Below are 19,386 nucleotides of genomic sequence, written 5' to 3' on the forward strand. Positions count from 1 at the left end.
ACTACACATGGAAAAATGAAAGGAAATGCATTAGAAAAATCAATTCAGATAAGATCTAGTATTTCAGTTGTAACTTCTTTTTTAAGCAACCAGGAACTGTAAATTGCTGGAAAAAACGAAACGTACAGCATCACAAAATCAATCTAGGTCACGGTTGGGACTCTGATCATTTAATTGTCTTGTTATTAGGGTATTTGGAGAGCACACCACCAGGGATAATATTCAAGCAGCATCTGTTTTTTTCTACCCCCCCATCTGATAAATACACTCTATGTGTATTTTTCTTCCCTTAGTTGTTGGGCAAAATAGTGAGCTTAATAATTATAGCTGTAGTTTCCAAAGAAACATCTGGATACAGTAGAAGCCTACATCCCAACCAGGAACAATCTGATATATCCAAAGCCTTTAATACTGCCTGTCATTCTGAACTCTTAAGTACATTCTCAGACATTAAACTTAGCCATTCTGCACTAAATTGGTTCCAACAATATTTAAAATTTACCCATACAAAATGTACCCATACTTTTGTCTCGCCATAATTTGGAAATCATTATAGTGGCAGAATGGCCACATGATTGTAAAGTTCCAGAATAAAACATTCTGTCATCGAAAATAATTTTTGTCCTTTTTGGCCCTTTTATGATGTCAAATATCTATGTTGTACATTGGCCCTAAATTACAGCACCTACCTATATCATCCACTTCAAGATAATGCTCCTTTTACCAATATAGAGTTGGCACAGGCTCTCAATAATTTAGGGCCACTAGATTTGAGGGCTGTATATAAACAGTCCATCACACTTAGTTGAGTATCTTTTTTATTCATTTGCCAGGATAATGTGTTGGAGAAAGTGGTTGGTACATGAATGTGGACAGTGCAAGAAAGTAATACAAGAGATGGGAATATTCACATTCAGGCCAGGATGCAGTATAACTGACCCAGTGCTAACAGTAAGATAGATAGTGGAAAACAAACTGAGGAAGAGGAAAGGGCTCAACTAGGCATTCCTAAACATGGAGAAAACATATGACAAGGTGGCGAGAAAGCTGATTTTGGAATCCTTGTAATGGTCAGAAGTCCTGGAAACACTGGTAGAATTAATGCAAGTTACTAGTGTGATCCAATGGCACCAAGTATGAATAATTTTTACCTTTACAGAGGGGATCTCGATGGGAGTTGATGTTGTGTCTTTTGGCTTTTTCCGGTTAGGGGTTGCCACAGTGGAACTCTGGTCCACTAATGATTGGTAGTGGATTTTTACGTGCCAAGTTACCAGCCCTGATGCACAACCTTCAACTAAGGTATGCCCATTCACGCATGTTTCCATGCAGAAGACGCACTAGCTGAGAATCGAACCGGACAGCGTCTTACTGTGAGGTGACAACGCTACCACAGCACCACCACTGCGGGCTTGATGGGAGTTGATATTCATCAAATTTCAGCTCCAAGCTCATTACTGTGCATGCTAGTAATGGATTACATCAGCAAACAGGTTATAAAAACAGATCAACAAAGCTGTGTGTAGACAATGTGGCAGTACAAGCAAAATGACCAAGAATTTCCATGAATGGCACTGGACAGAAATGTGAACCTGGAGACACACAGGATAAAACTGAGTACAAACAATGCAGTTGTCATGGCAGAAAAATAGTGACGATCAGGTTGACAGGTATTTTGAAGGGATGAATGAGGAGAAGGGAAGTCTGAATGAAGAGGTCAAAGTACATATCTGAGGTACTACCACTGAATGGAACAAAATGTTAGGGGTAGTATGTGACAGAAGAACGCCTTAGAAGCTCAGAAGTAGGATGTAAAGAACAGTCCAAATAAAGAATGATACAGAAATTCTGGCGCTATAGGCAAAGCAGCTGAGGACGTTTGAGCTCATGGAGATGGATACTAAAATTCATACTGCGGGACAGATGAAGAAATGGAGACAGCAGAAGAGAATCCAAAATAACCCCAGTTGCTGAGAAAATCATAAAGAGCAACATACTGTGATTAATTCACATGTACAGGATATGAAAGTAGAAGATGTATTGGTAAAATAGATTTGAGAGAGACAGGAAGAAGTTAAGAAGAAGCAAGGATGTCTAATCAAGAGATGGATGAATAGTGTATGAAACGTTCTGTAATAGTCAGGCCTGACTGTCAAAAAAGGCAAAAGCACAGCAGTAAATCAAGAGAGATGGCAGCATTTGATGCAACAGTCTGACCTCATGTAAAATGGAATGAAGGCAGATGATGATGATGATGGTTTTTCATGGACCACTCCTCTTTTAACTGGCAAGTAAAGTGCAGTAGACTGATCTTACCTTGAGGGCATGCTTTTATACACCCATAATTCTAGATACATTCATGATTCTAGCTACATAACAAGTACTCTATTACTGACTTTGTGTTCCTGAATTCTGTGCACATGGAGCACATGTACAGGTATTCTTTAGATAGCATTGTTGTGATAGGGATTAGTCAAATGTTGTTATTTCAAGAAAGAAAAGACAATATCTTCTAGTGCCCAGGGAGATAAATGAAGGCAGGTCAGATGGGACATGGCCAGGTGTTATCTTTCTTTGATACAGAGTCTCAAAAATGAATAACCTTATCATCTAGGTGCTAGGTTTTCAGATAAATCCTAATACAACTTATCAGGATCTCACCAGGGACAGCAGGTTTCTCTGACCTAAATATGATTATTACTTTGATTTCTTCAAACTTAGAAAAAGGGGAAGGTATTCAGAGACCTAATGAGTAAAAGGAGGGGGGAGGCATAAGATTCAGAAAGGTATGCTAATGCCTAAAATGAAGGGGAATGTTCTGGATGGTAAAGAGAGAAAGTTTTTTTTTTTTTTTTAAGAAAACATTGGGAATACCATTTGCTCATAAATCATTACTCATTTGACAGGATTCTTAATTTCAGGCACTGCAACTTCAGTAACTTGGTCTGTTGACTAACAGCTACATCCCTATGACCTCAGGTTTATTTACAAACAATAACTATTTAAAGGGGGGTACAGCATACTATAGTATATGAATATTACATCCTTTCTCATTCCCATCAATTGTTTATTGCCTTAAACTCCTTTTGCCTTCTGTTTCATCTATGATCCTTCTCCCAACACAGCATAATCAACAAACTAAAATTTCACACTGTCATCTATGTTTTTGTGCTTTTATACTTCCCTCTACTCTGAATTATATCACAATGGCCATCAGTGCCTTAACCTAGGCATATGTGACTCTTGCTTCAATGCTTAGTATCATATCCAAATTCCTTCCTTTCTGTTGCAGACCTAAACCATTTGATTGAACCCCTCTTGGTCCAATGCTTCATCTAACACCCGCTTCCTCTTTAATATGGAGTTTAGATTTTTTCCAGTCTACTCTTTTCAGACTCACATTCCTCCTATTGCACTCATTTATTCTCTCTTCCTGCTTTTCATTCTTCTCTCCTGCTGTGACTGGATGAAAATACCCTGCACTGGATGAAAATACCCGGCACTGATCCACCAATTATCAGCATTATTCCTAATGTTTTTTTTTTTGTAGTGATGCAGTGATAACCCATCCGCCCCTACTACTGAGGATCCCAGCATCTTTCTTGTGCATTATGCTATTAATGAGTAGCCACAGTAATATGGACTAGATCAGTCTCTCCCTTCTAGAACCTATGTGATCCATTTGTAGGAATTCCATTCATTCTAAGAGGCCAGGTCAGAAAGAATGTCACCCAGATACTCTCAAGCTGTAACAAGAGATGAGCAATTGGCAATCTTAGCAACTGATTTAGATGAGACATCACTGTATTCTCCAGAACACCTCCTGAACAACTGCAGAATAACAGCTGTTCATCAGTTCTGTCATCCTGGAATTAGATCTTTTATCCATATAATATGCAGGCATATGAAATGGACTGGGAAAACATAAGTAAGCACATATAGAAACAAATAGTACATTTACACTTTCAACAGTTAAGAATTTGTATCATTCACAAAATTGCAGTTAATATAACATAAACTGCATATCTTACAATTAAAAACACATTGGCTTTATGAGTAAACCATGTGTTCAGCAGGAATCATATTGTAACACATGGAACACCATAGTGATGATCAAAATTTAGGAAGAAAAGCTTCTTAAACACATGTTTCATGTATTACAACACTTTGCAAAGGTTTTAGACACCTTACAGCATTGTTAAGCTTTAATTACATGTTATAGCATAAACACTGGCAGCAGTGGCAGGAGGTTCAAGCAGCTTTAAAAGCTGTAATACACATTAAGTTGCCACACTGCTCTGTGTGTAGTGATGGAAAGTGTGTTTCAGCTTTTAAAGCTGTTTACAGAATCAGATACATTACTTCTGATCACCACAAGGCAGCAGTAAGTATATTATAGCCTTTAAATCTGTAAAAGCATTTACACTCCTACAGATTCCTTCTTTTTATTTTTTTTTTTATATGTTGCTTGCAGTATATTGGATCAGCACTAAGCATGTAGCAGCTTGCAAAGCTGTAAAACATTCCTACACTTTTTTTTCACTCGCTCTATCTTAAAAGGTAGTACATGGAACAGGTGCAGTTGTATGTATGGTTCCCATTGCACCTTCAAGAAACAATAGTGTGAATGAAAAAAGCAGGAAATTTAGTATGATTGGTGGAAATATGTCTTACATCAAATACTGATGCTTCTTGAAGAATTTTTCCTTCACTGAGGTACAATGATCGTAGAGTCCTTATATATAAGTAGTGCAGGTGTGGAGAAAGAAGCACTCCAACTTAAGGGGTGCAGGGAAGGCTGCCCCCTTTAAAAATGCTTTTTAACACTTCGCACTCAGAGCTGTGCCATCACAATTAGATTTTCAGAGTTTCTGAGACTGCATTGTAGAGTTTAAAATTTCCAGAAGGGTACCCTCTGTGTTTTACAAAGAGATATGGTTCATTCTCCCAGCTCATAACCAAGGAGTTATATGTTCTCAGAATGGATGTCAAGAGTTAGATCTCATTCTTTCCATTTCCCTAATCTTGAGATTTACTTTTGGCATTCATTTCTCAAACGTATAATAACTTGGTTAGGGTCAGGGACCCAATGATAACCTTCTGTATCATAGATTATTCTGGAATATTTATTTATAATGTATGCACTTAACTTCACTAGTCATGCTCCTTGTTTTCTATGATTCCTTAGTATACAGTCTAAAACAAACATCTGAACAATATATACATATATGAGAAACAACCTGAAATGATCTTACCGAAACATTAGCAAAGAATAAATACATTGCGATATTCTTTAGGATTGCCCTGTGCATGTCCACTTTCCTAGGCTTCTTATTAGGCACTGGGATATTATTGTCATTAACTGGAATGTGCGTTGAAAACTGCTGATTATTAACATTCTCCATCTCAGTATCAACAATCTTCAAATGATCGAGAGATTTAGCGGACAAATCTTCAGCGGAACTCCCCAGAGTCTGTTCACTTTTCTCCTGATCTGGTGGTGCAGTTGACATTTTTCTGTTTGATGCTGAGTCTATGCTGATGTCATTTTTCTCTGCCATTGTGTGATGCTGGCGATATTCAGACTCAATGAGAAATAAATTCTGGACGTATTTTTCAACTGCAGACATTATAGCATAAATAAGATTGAGCCAAGAGAAAGGATGATCACCACTTATGCTAATAAGAGCTAAAACTGAACACCATGATAAAAGCCAAGGTCCCGAAGAAGAAGCCACAAGCAGACTGGCATCCAGTTTCTTGTTAATGTCTTCTGAATCATCTGAGGATTTCACATTAATTCTGTAAATAAACAGTCCAGCAGATGAAACTACACAAATTATAATCATAACGACAATACTAAATGAGTATACTGTTGTCACAGCCAGTCCTACTGTGTTTTTATAATCTCTGGTCTCACTTATGTATGTAGCAACAACAATTATAGTGACTGCCAATGTAATCAACCCTACAACAAGGCTGGTTGTCGACTGCAGAAAGTTCATTTTAATCACTGGTTCTTTGTGGTCCATTTTCACTTTTCCAATGTTCCTCCACATTATATAAAGCATTGCGGATATGAAGATATGATATTCAACATAGAAAGGATAAAGGTAGTAGGATCCACTAGAAAAAAGTGAACAAGTACCTGTTGAGCAGTTACACAAAGGTTCTTCATCACCTGAAAGAGAATAAAAGAGAATATCACATGTCAGTGTTACTGACTGTTGTCTGACAATCTGTTTAATCTTCTGAAAGTTTATTGCCAGTGAAAACTTAAAAAAGTACATGAACATTGCATCCAAAAAATATATATATATTATTTAAAGGTGTGTCAATAAAAAGAAAACCATACATAAGGCAAACTAGTTAGATATTTGCAGGAACAAGTGTTTTTTAAAGGAAGCATATATTTGGATTTAAGAGTTAAATAATGAATATATGATAATCTAGGTTAATGTCCTCTTTTGCCTGAGACTGAAATTTATGGAAGTGATTAATAACGTAAAGTATTCAGTATTACCAGTGGTTATCTAACCAGTAGCCACCTTTCTCACATGGTGTATCTAAATAAATGCTGACTAAAACTTCAAGTAAGAAACTATGTCAGTTGTGAGCAAAGTTTTTCAAAAAGCATGAAGAAGAAATATTAATAATAAAAAAATAACAGTAATCAAATCATGTTAATATAAATGAGGGAATATTAATAAGAAAGAAAAATAACTGTAATTAAATCATGCTGATATAAATTCCTCAATACTTCAATATTAATAAATACTAAGTACATGCTTTTTGAATGTCCTGAAAACACTGGTTATTGATACAAGATACACGTGCATGCACACACAAACACGTACATGCATACACACACACACACACACACACACACACACACACACACACATACACACACACACACACATGTATGTGTATATATATATATATATATATATATATATATATATATATATATATATAAACTTGGAAGATTAACTATTATGGCATTTGAGAGATGAATTAAAACAGTCAGATAATCACAGGATCATCTGGCATTTTTCATGGAAGCAAATAACTGCCCATTTAGTCCCTTTGGGGTGAAGACTCTAAGATACCCTTATATCATATCCTATTAAGGATAGTGAGCAGCATCCATGTTCCATCTCACATGGGAGATAACAAAGCCACTCCATCAGTAATGGACAGTAAGGACCAACACTTCCAAGCAGTCTGCTTTACTGGTACTCCAAATGAACACCTTTCCCCTTAAGCAAGCATATCCTACAACTGGAAAACAAAACAATGCCACTCTAATGTAGTTTGATGGGATAGTGGATAAAACACTGACTATGGCTCAGATGACCCAGGTTTTATTAGAAACTCACTCGGACACTTTACAGAGCTGGCCAGGGAATATGGGTATGGCCATCCTGTGATGAGGGCACATTGAAGTAGTACACATATGTTAAGGAAAGGAATGTTAATATGTATACTTGGGAGTGGGTACATTTGTATCACCAAATCACTGTTTTGTGGTAGCCATTGTAGCATGTATACAGAAATGCATGCTTGTATGGAGAAGGCATTGTGGAACCCCTGGGTAGTAATGGTAGAACATCCTCCTGAACAAGACTGGAGTTAGTTCATTCTTAAATGCACTCATATCCAGAATCAAAGTGAGGATACAAAGCACCCTCACTGCCTGAATAATGCTTATATTTGGACAGCTCTCACCATCACCGTAGCAACTGGCAAGCATTTACAGTAGAAAGAATGTTCAGATAGAGGGGGCATGGTGTTTGGCAGGTATAGGGCATAAAGAATATAGACTATAAATGGCCACTATAATGTAACAAGTAATATATTTAATAAATAATGTACCATGCAGTATAACATAATCAGAAGCACTTCAGCCCACCTCTTCTTCAATATTTTAAAGCACAAATTAATTAAAATACACTTACTACAACACAAGACTGTTAATAATTTTTCTATTACATTCCATTTTGGGACAAATATTTAATTCAGTGTAATTGCCAGAAGGCTTATTAACCTGTAACTTACATTGATAAACAGCCCCATTGTTTAGCAAAATATTTCTTTCTGTTGCACACCTGATGCTAAAATTCATTTCTCCATACAGGGAAATTTAAAATCATAGTGGTGACTTCAGCTGCATCCAAACCCTATATTCTTAGCTAATATATTCACATTTTTGTTATTGTTAATGTTCAGACATGTTACTTAATTCTGAGTTATAATGCCCATTTGATCTTATCCACATAAGAAAGTACTAAATACATAATTGTCTGAATCGATAATCCAAAATATATAACAGGTATTTATTTACAGTATTTTCTGCACTTTAAAAAAGCTGTTAGATCTGCTGAATTTAGACTGTATTTTAACACTTGAGCATTATTCCAGACATCTTACATTAGGAGGGCCCCGTCTACACTCTTTTGCAGAAATGTGTAGTCTGATCCTCATCTGAGTTCTTGTATTTAAGTTTCACATTTACATGGGTTTGTGCTCTTTTAACTGGAGCTGCTCAATGTTTGGTGACTAAAAATAAGTACTTTTTGCATTTCCTTTGCACTTTGCTGACTGTATTTTATCATTTTGCTGACTCATTTTGCTAATTTTTACAGTATTTTCGGCACTTGGAAAAAAAAGCTATTCTGTTGCTGTAAGTAGCGAGTGCATAGCATGGACTAGATTTAGATCTGCTGAATCTAGACTGTATTGTAACATCTAAGCACTATTCCAGTCATCTTACCGTAGGAGGGCATCGTCTGCACCCTTATGGCAGAAGTGTGTAGTCCAAGCCTCATCTGAGTTGGAGATTACTAGAGGAAAGCTCATTGTGTGCTTTCCCATTAGTAGTTTAGATTAAAAAAGTTTATTCTTGTTTGTATTTAAGCCTTGCATTTGCTTGTAGCTGCTCACTGCATAATGGGGTTTAGCGGTGACTTGTACAGATGCAAACTCCTTGAAAGGCAATTTTGCCCTAGACATCTGTTAGTGGAACCCTCCCTACCTTCCCTGCACCATTTGTGCACTGAGAAGCATTACCACAGTTTCTTCACCCCTAGCCTTCAATAGAATAAGCCCATTTGTTAATCAGAGCAAAATCTGGTCAAACTAGCTCACTTCCCAGGAGTAGTTATGATAAAAAACATCCATAATGGATGGTCAGTTTTCAATCATTTCTCCAGCCAATGCAGGTCCCCCACCATAAACCAAAAGAAGCACACCGTCTACCTTGACTTGCTAGAGCCACTCACTATACAGCCAAATATTTTGGTCATGGGAAATTTTAACGATCCTTCTATTGACTGGGCAACATAAACTAGCGCAAACATGCTCACCCTAAGGTTCCTGGAATTTGTCAATACAAATGCCATTGCACAGTTAGTCTGCACCCCCACAAGAGGCCCAAATGTCCTAGACGTGGTACTCACCAACATGCAGGAGTCACTGTACTACCTCCTGTGTGTTGCCCACCCTAGTAAGGTAAGACCATAAATCAGTCTCATTTGAAGTAATGGTCAGACCTGACACCAGCACAGGTGCAAAAAAATGAAATATTTCTCCAAAGCAAACTACAGCCTACTAAGCAGAGGTATAAAAAGTCTCAAACCCTCTGCTAACACAACCAACAATGATTCCTAAGAAGAGGAGTACACAAATACCCTGTATAACCACTTAAACAACAGTATAAACATGGCTGTACCTGACCAGATCAAAACCAGCTCCTTCTGAACAAACAAGCCACCCTGGTGGACCTGGGGTATAAGTGGGTTATATAACAAAAGGAAGAAATTGAAATCTAAGAACAAATGGGAACTTACTCTGCAAAGGAAAAATACTCTCCACAGCTTGAAAAAGCAAATCAGATAGCTTGTAAAGTCCTCTAAAGCTAGTTACAAAGACAAATTAACATCCCTATCTGAAGATAATCATAAGGCATTCTATGTCCAAAATCAAAAAGAGAATGCCCACCTACGGGCAGGAAATTACCAACCTCCTAGCTGACACATTTGGAGCAAGCCCACTTGGCACTCTCTTTAACTTCAGCCTGAGTACTGTCTTTTTTCCAGCAGAGTGGAGAACAGCAACAGTAATCCCCTTGCATGAAGGGGGTCTATCAACCAACCCTTTGAACTATAGACCCATAAGCTTAACCAGCCTTAACTGCAAGGCCATGGAAAGAGTCATTATGGACCTTATCAACAAGGGCATAGGCTACCTTCAGACTCTTAACCCGACCCATATATCTTTGTTAAGGGTAGAAGATGCTTATTATACCTGGTGGACTTCTTCAAGAATGTCACCAAAGCCCCGGATGAAGCCAAAACAGTACATACTGCCTATGTTGACTTAGCCAAGGCTTTCAACACTATCTCCCACTCAGGTATTATTAAGAAACTCTCCCAGCTGGGGATTAACATATACTTTACTAGATGGGTAGCCAACGGCTCATCGATAGAATGCATATTGTCAAAATTTGGGATTCCACCTCTCCCAGTAAGCCAGATATCAGTGGTGTACCACAAGGAGCTGCGCTGGGCCCTCTACTGTTTGGAATCTATTTCTCAGAAGGTCAGGTGAAAGTAGATAGCCTGTGGCTTACCAAGTTTGCTGGTGAATGCAAACTGGGCACACTCACTAAATCCCCCACTGATGTTAACATATTAAAAATGAGCTAACACAAACAAATATTTGGTGCCAAAGCCACAGACTAAAAGTAAAAGGAAAAAAGTGTATTATTATCCCTTTTGCCAAAGAGGAAATCCCTGCAAGTTACAATATTAACAGCACACCCCTAAGCTCAAACCCAATGGTGCAAAATTTGGGAACACAGGTTGATAGCAACCTAAACTTTGATCACGATGCCTCCACAATAGTAAGGAAAGCCTTCTACACTGTGCATCTTATATGTAAGGGCACTGCATCCAAGACAAAGAATGTTATAACTCTTCTGTACTCATCCATCATCAGACCACTAATAGAGTACAATGTTTCCTTTTGCGTGTACCTCAACAGACACCTGCAGCAGCTGGACAGACCACAGAGGTTTTTCAGCAAGAATTTCAGGGCATCCAAAACATGACTTACATGTAAAAACTGAAAGCCATGTCACTGTACTTTTTATCCTACAGACTGCTGAGAGGCAACTTGTGCCTGGCCTACAAGGCAGTCTTGAACCCTGCTCTAAAAGAAATGCTGCACATCCACAAATCAAATGGGACAATAGTCACTGTCTCCAGGGATCTCAACCTAGCCTGTGACATTAGCAGAGCATTCTGCAGGGACAGATATATCTCCCAGAGAATGACTCCTCTGGAATAAGCTCCCAAGTCACAGGAAGCAGAACTCCTCAATGACCTTATTTAAGTGCAACCTAGACAATTGGATGAGAGACCATAAATTCATAAATTTCTGAAAATCTTGATCATCAGAGGTCATTCTACTAGCCCTCACCAATTGACCTTTTATTACCCCTCTTTTCTGATGTGGGGGGTGGGCACTAGTTTAATGTAAATAGGAATTAGAAAACGTCTGTTTCCTATGTATCCTAGATTTAAAACCATTGCCAAACCTCAGTATATTGACATCCAAGTAAACCAACTCAGTATTACTTATTTGATATGTAAAATGTAAAAAATGAGTAGTGTTGGTAATGTATTCCAGAAATTTGTTTTCTGAGTTGTTCCAAAACAGACATATATCATCAAGAAAGCGTCCATAAAGGTTCCAGTGACTTTTAAAGTCTGAAGTAAAAATGTATTTATTCTCCCAATATAAAATAATATAGTTTGCATACATGGGGGCACATTGTGCCCCCATTGCTACTCCCTTCAATTGTTTAAAATACTCACCCTGAAAGAATATAAAGTTGTTCTTCAGGACCAAATCCATCAAAATTATGCAAGTACGAAATACATTGAAGGGAATAGTGTGACTCACAGCTAAAAATTCTTCAAACCATAAGAGACCTACATCATGTGGAATACATGTAAATAAGTTTACAACATCCAATGTGATAAAACTCCGTGTACTGTTTAAGTTGGTATTGTCTATATGTCTTAAAAAGTCTCAGGAATCTTTTAAAATGTTGGCATTGTTTAAAACCATTGTTTTAAGTTTTAGATCTATATATTTAGCTAAAGGTGCAGTTACTGAACCATCGGCCGAGATAATAGGCCTAAGTGGTGGGTCCAAGGTGTTTTTGTGCACCTTGGGTATGCCAAAAATAGAGGGAACTCTGGGTTTATCAACCTTTAAAAAATTATATGCCTCCATGTCTATGAACCCCTCGAGCTGTAAATCATTTAAGCACATTTGTATTTTCTTGTACGCAATGCTGACTTTATTCAAAGACATTCTAGCATAAGTTTCTTCATCATTGAGTATGTCCAGCATTTTACCTTTGTAAACAATGTGATCCATTAAAACAAGCCCCCACCCCCACCCACTTTGGTCTGGTTTCATAATTCTAAGATTTTTGTTTTCCTTAAATTCCTGCAAAATTTTTCTCTCCTCCATTGTTAAGTTAGGGGTCACTCTATTGTACATAAGCTGTTCCCTTAACTCCTTTTCCACCAATGATTCAAAGTTTTTGAGCTGGGGATGTAGAGGTGGGTTAAAAGTACTTCTCTTAGTTAAAAGTTTGTGTGTGTTTCTTCTCTCCTGTATGTTAAAAAATAATTCCAAATTTTTCTGTCTAATAAATAATTCAAAATCAACTAACAGATTCACAATGTTGGCTTTGACCCTGGGTATAAAAGTAAAACCTTTTAAAAACAAGTTAAAATGCCCTTTGCTAATAATTGTGTTGGTGTAATTAAAAATGTTAAAACCATTGTAAGTAAAAATACAACCATCTTGTAATATTTTGTCCTGAGTGCCTACCTCCAATACACCCTGTCTGGTGTACCTATGAACCTATATGATTGGATGGGAGATAGGAAATTCACCCCGGGGATCACTTCTGTGGCTCTACTTGACAGGGGCATAGGAAAATAATTTTCTTGGGTGGCAAAAGCCAGGGTACCTTTTGGCTAGGCTTATATAGGCCCTAGGGCCAATAGCCTAGTACCTACCTATGAATCTATGGTGCCCAAGATGTTTTAAATGTTAAGATGGAAGGGATGTGAATTTAACATGTGTACCAATAACACTTTGTTTTACAGCACAATAAACCACGCCCATGCCTGATAAAAAGTATATATATATTTAGAAAGCATGTGAGGAAATTATTACTCTATTTTTGTTTTACTTGGATCGCTTGTCTGTGTACTTAATAAAGGATTTTCGACTGGAAACAGACTGCCTGCCTTACTTGGATTACTTTCGAATACTTAGTAATGCTGTACAATTATATATTTTCTATTATTACTTTTAGTTTTGACTTAAGACGAGTTTACGTTTGCTACTTCTACTACTATTGTCTGATCTGATTAATATACAATGATTAACTAGAAATACATGGACTGAAAATCTTCCACACAGAGAAGTTTCTTACACTGTTTTGAATCACAACCATCTAACCATGGTCAATTAGGGAACACAGGAATAACATGGCTAGGCCTGTAAAGACCCTAGGGCAATTAGCCTAGTAACCTCCTATAATCATATGAAACTATGAACCTAAGGTACAGTAATGCTTACATTTGCAACATTTGATAGTAGAAGGGTATAGAAAATGATATACACTTTATTTATTTAAAACCTGAGCATTTATTAAAACAAGTTGCGAATCTGCCAAATATTAAGCATTTTTAACATTTCAAGATGCATTTTGTTAATCATTTGCTATGAATGTAGGAAAGCAAATGTTTTCAATAACAGATAGCTATTGTTGCAGATTATTTTATCTCCTCACCATGTGCTTCTGTCTATCACAACTCTTCCTTTAGTCTGCTCATTTGTTCTCAGTGGCACCTCTGTGGGTGCTAACACAAGACCAGTATGGAGGAAGAGCTATTATTAGGCAAGCAGGAGATTTTACTGCTAAATCAGGGATCACAGTGCTAGTCACTTAGAAACACAGACACAGACACAGACACACAGACACACACACAGACACACACACACACACACACACACACACACACATACACACACACACACACACACCTAGCTGCAATGTAAATCATTGCTTGGAGACACTTGCATTGGGTCATCCAAGTATTATCTGTGCAATTTCTCTGACCACTACTAGGTTTCAGCACTGCAGTGCGTTGAGAATACTTCCATGTTCCCATGGTCAGAGGGTCTATATTATAAAAACAAAACACCAGCTCGTCAAATACCTAAACATCGACACCTAATGAGTGAAATCAGAAATGTAAGAATGGCCACTTCTGCAAATTTTTTCACAGGGAAAAAATTTGCTTGGCCTACCAACAAGAAAATAAACTTTCAAACTCTGACCAAGTGGGGGGCTGTGCCCCCCACACCCCCTAACTAAATATATCAACTCCAAGATCGCGCTACATTGGAGAAAAGGGCAAATTCCCAATAACAGCCAAGCAAATTTTTTCCCTATGAAAAAAATCAAGGAAGTGGCCGTTTGTGCTTTTTGGATTTCGCTCATTAGGTGTTGATCTTTAGGTGTTCAAAGAGATGACATTTCTAGGTACTGATACAGACTCTGGTCAGATGGGCTGCCACTGGCCAGTCAGCTCCAACTACCCTAGCTGTTTCTTCCAATGCCCAGTTTGCTATTCATTCTACAGACATTGACAGAGACACAGCTTTATCTCTCATAGCAATAGAGCCAAATATAACAAGCTACATTTTGTTCACTAACCACATTGAACAGAACTAACCAAGCTACTAGAACTGAAAGATGAACACAAACTTATTTTAAGAATAGGAAAAGAACAATGTTTACTACTGGGCCATATTCCAAAACACATACTCTCAGTGTAAGTAATCATTTACACTGAGAGCAGGCTGAGAGCAGGACTTTTGGAATCAGGTCCCTGATATAAGCCTGTTTATATAGACAGGCCTGGCATCAAACTACTTACACTGAGAGCAGGACTTTTGGAATTTGGCCCTATTAGTTGCTCTCCAGTCATATTGTTTAACACATATTTTTTGAAAGCCAGGCAAAATAAATAGATACATGAATAAATGCTTATTTGATCTGTTTGCTTGCCTGACTATTTCTGTTCTCTCTCTCTCTGCATTTGATTTTGAATTGATTTTTTTCAATTAAGGTTTGGTTGCTTCTATTATCATTTTCGTACACTGCTTTTTTTATTTATTTTTTTGTTCTCTTGGAGTTTTAAGAGGTCCTGGCTAGGGTCAGTTAGAAATGTTAGAAAAGAATTCCTTTGCTAACTGTGAATTTAATCCAGCTAATTAGTGGGAGGAGAGGAGAGACAGCATTCCTCTTTAATTAGAAATTTTAGGTCAGACTATAAATTGGTCTTGTTTGAAGTAAAGATCAGAAGTGACACCCACATGAGCAAAAAACTGAAAATTTTCTCCAAAGCAAACTATAGCCTACTAAATGATGGTATAAAAATTCAAAGCCCCTACTAAATTCAACAATGACTCCTATGCAGAAGAGTACACAAATGTCCTTTATAGCCACTTAAACAAATGTATTGACAGCTGTACCTGACAGGACTAAAACCAGGTCCTCCTGAAAAAACAAGCCACCCTGATGGACTGTAAATGTAAATAAGTTATATAACAAAAGGAAGAAACTGATATCTAAGTACAAGAAGGAATTTACTAAACAGAGGTAGAATACATTCCACAGCTTGAACAAGCAAAACAGATATCTTGTAAAGTCCTCTAAAGCTAGTTATGAGACTAAATTAGCATCCCTAGCTAAAGACAACCATGAGGCATTCTTTAGCTCCATCCAAAACCTAAAAGGGAATGCCCAGCTGTACGCCAAACATAATGGATGGTACCACTCACACTGAACCTAAGGAAATTGCCAACCTGCTAGCTGACAGATTTGGCAATAATGTCACCCCCTGTCCACACAAGCCTTACCCCAAAGCATTCCTGACACCAATCTTCTACCGAGTATCTCCAAAGAACAAGTAATACAGGCATTCTCTAAGGCCAAAAACATGGCCTCTATGGGACCATATAACATCGCAGTTCCCTTACTAAGCAATCTAAAGGAAGATCTAGTAGAAGGACTTGGCACTCCCTTTTACCATAGCCTGAGCACTGGCTTTGTTCTGTCAGAGTGGAGAACAGCAACAGTAATCCCTTGCACTAAGGGGGTCCATCAACCGACCCAGAAAACTACTGACCCATAAGCCTAGCCAGCCTTATCTACAAGGCAGTGAAAAGAATCATCATGGACCTTATCAACAAGGACACAGGCAACCTCAAACTCTTGACCCAACCCTGCTTGGTTTCAAGGGTAGAGCTTGCTTATTAAACCTGGTGGACTTCTTTGAGAATATCACCAAAGACCTGGATGAGGGCAAAGCAGTACATACCACCTATCTTGATTTAGCCAAGGCTTTTGACACAACCCCCTAGTCATGGATCACGGACAAACTCTCCCAGATGGGGATTAATCCATACATCACTAGATGGGTAGCCAGCTGGATCACTTACAGAATGCCTGCTGTCAAAGTTGGGGAGTCCACTTCCACCAGTAGACTAGTTACCAGTGGTGTACCACAAGGATCTGGGCTGGGCCCTTTACTGTTTGGAATCGATTTCTCTGAGGTCCAGACAAAAGTAGATGGCCTGTGGCTTACCAAGTTTGCAGATGACTACAGAATGGGTGCAATTATTGAGTTCCACAATGATGTTAACATATTACAGAAGGGGCTGATGCAGAGATATAATTGGTGCCAAAGTCACAAACTAAAACCAAATGCAAAAAAATGTCTCATTATTCCCTTTGGCAAAGAAGTATCCCTGCTAATTATGATATAGATAGCACCCCTCTAAGCTCAAACTCAGTGGTGCAAGGCTTGGGAACACAGGTTGATAGCAATCTAAGCTTCGATCACCATGTGTCTATAGTGGTAAGGAAAGCCTTCTGCATTTCATAACTCATAAATAAGGGCATCGCATCCAAGACTAAGGAGATTATAACTCCTCTGTACTCGACCCTTATCAGACCACTAATTGAGTACAATGCTTCCTTCTGTATGTCTCTCACCAGACACCTGAAACAACTGGAGAGACCACAGAGGTTTCTAACCAAGAGAATTCAGGGCCTTCAAAATGTGACATATGAAAAGACTGAAAGCCCTGTCACTGTACTCTGTATCATTCAGGCTGCTGAAATGTAACCTGTGTCTGGACTGCAGAGTAGTCTCTGACCCTGCCCTAATGGAAATGCAGCACATTCACAAATCAAATGGGACAAGAATCACTCGCTCCAGGGATCTCAACCTAGCCTTCTGACATTAACAAAAAATGTTGGAAAGACAGATTTATCTCCCAGAGATTGCCACTATTCTGGAAGAAGCTTCTATTTCACATGAAGCAGAGCTCCTCAATGGCTCTATTAAGTGCAACCTTGACAATTGGATGGCTGACTGTATATTCAACTCAGGTGTGGCTCTTATGTCCCTCGTGGACAGGGGTAGTCAGTGCTGATCATAGAATTGCTTTGCTACCAATGACCATCTAACTCTGGTTAGTTAGGGTACATGGGTTTTTTACATGGCTAGGCATGTAAAGGCCCTTGGGTCATTAGCATAGTAACTCCTATGAACCTATAATAAATAAATAAAATAATTGATCAATATGCATTAGTAATGCACACTAAATCCATAAACATTTAAAGACTTAGTGCAGTATGAACATTTACTATATCAAAATGAAATACTCTAGCAGCTTGAAGGTGCTTCAATCCAAATGGAGACTTCCAGAACAATGCAAATGTGCAATGCACCAGTCAGAATGCAACAATGTTTTATACTGTCTAATGTCTATAACATTGCATTTACATGCCTAGCAGTTACTACTAAATAACTTTAAATGGAAATTTATAACATAGACTCATCCTGGGATTTAAAACTCTGTGTAGATTTTACATGAAGCCTACATGGAGTTTACATGTTTGAGCGATGAGCAGCAGTGCTAACTGCACATTCATGCTGTGCACCACATTTAAACATAAGCAAAGCAGGGTTTCATGGCTAATAACAGTGTTGCCAGCCAGAAAACCATGTAAAACAACACAGATAGCGAATTTGTTTACATTAGAGCAAACTAGGTTAGAGTGATTGCACAGAATGCTACAATGATTACCAGGGTTTATCATATACTACTGTATATATTCCAGGTACAGTACAAGATGTATACAATGCAGAGTATTGTGGAACCCCATTCCAGGCATTCTGTACAAGTTTTGCAAATGATCTGTAAGGGTACAGGGACTGCCTTATATAAATAAACCATCAGGGGAAGTGTGTATATTGAATAGGGACACACAGGTGAATTGTAGGAATTAACACAGGGAAAGAGGACAAGTGAAACATTTTAACGTACTATATATGAGGGCAAGTAAATGGAAGACAGCTGCAGCAGGAACACTAATTACATATTGACATGGTACAATATGGACTGCACAGTGACAATGTATATTATGTGACTGTCAGACAATATGATATAACACTGGAGAAGATGTCTTTGTGATATAAGCATCCTGACATAAATAATGGAGCGGACATCTATCAGGAATGCTATATACAATCAGGACTGGGTGCATAATGTGAAGCTGTGCAAACCGATTTGCCTGAATATGCCTGTAATGTCAGCAGAGGTCTCCAACAAGTGGGATACAGTTACAGACTCATGAACAACAGTAGAAAAAGCACATACAATCATGGACAATATCAGAATAATACCACAAGTAATCCGATGTATCTGACACGACATATGTGATTCTGAGTGATCATAGATGGTTCGGCATGAACACAGTTTTACAACTGTTATGACATGTCAGCAATCTATGAGTCCAAGGCACCCAGAAGATGAACCCAGCCACTGATACAAGGATACTTCCAACTTTATTCAGCCAAAAAAATAAAAAACATAAACGCTCTCTTTATACAGTACATTTTCGTTAAAACCTTCATTAGATGTGGACTGCATGTAACCAAAATCCTTTTATACCACTAGTTCCCATCATTTCAATTAACTAAGACACAAAGTTTAAAGGTACAGTAAAAATTGAATATTCAAGCCTACTTATCTAAAATAACATACTGGTACAACACATTCACCTAAAACCTATTAACAAATGTAAAAAAACATGTTAAAAAAATCATATACAGTTTCTTAAAACTTCAAAAACAATTTATAAATAGCTTAAATAGAGTAAAAAATATAAATAAATCCATTCCTATTAAAACTACATATAAAATGCAT

General features: G+C 37.9%; 1 protein-coding gene across 1 annotated transcript in view; it reads right to left on the reverse strand.

Annotated features, from left to right (window-relative positions):
* The window catches only part of LOC122794930 (proton channel OTOP1-like), a 618,079-nt gene that overhangs the window by 75,959 nt on the left and 522,734 nt on the right, over positions 1 to 19,386 (reverse strand). Inside the window, exon 6 of the mRNA XM_044063523.1 lies at positions 5,256 to 6,181. Coding sequence (XP_043919458.1) covers positions 5,256 to 6,181 — 926 coding nt within the window. The remainder of the gene's footprint in view (positions 1 to 5,255; positions 6,182 to 19,386) is intronic.

This window comes from Protopterus annectens, chromosome 2.part1 (assembly GCF_019279795.1).
Source record: "Protopterus annectens isolate FY-2018-M chromosome 2.part1, PAN1.0, whole genome shotgun sequence".
NCBI lineage: Eukaryota > Metazoa > Chordata > Ceratodontiformes > Protopteridae > Protopterus > Protopterus annectens.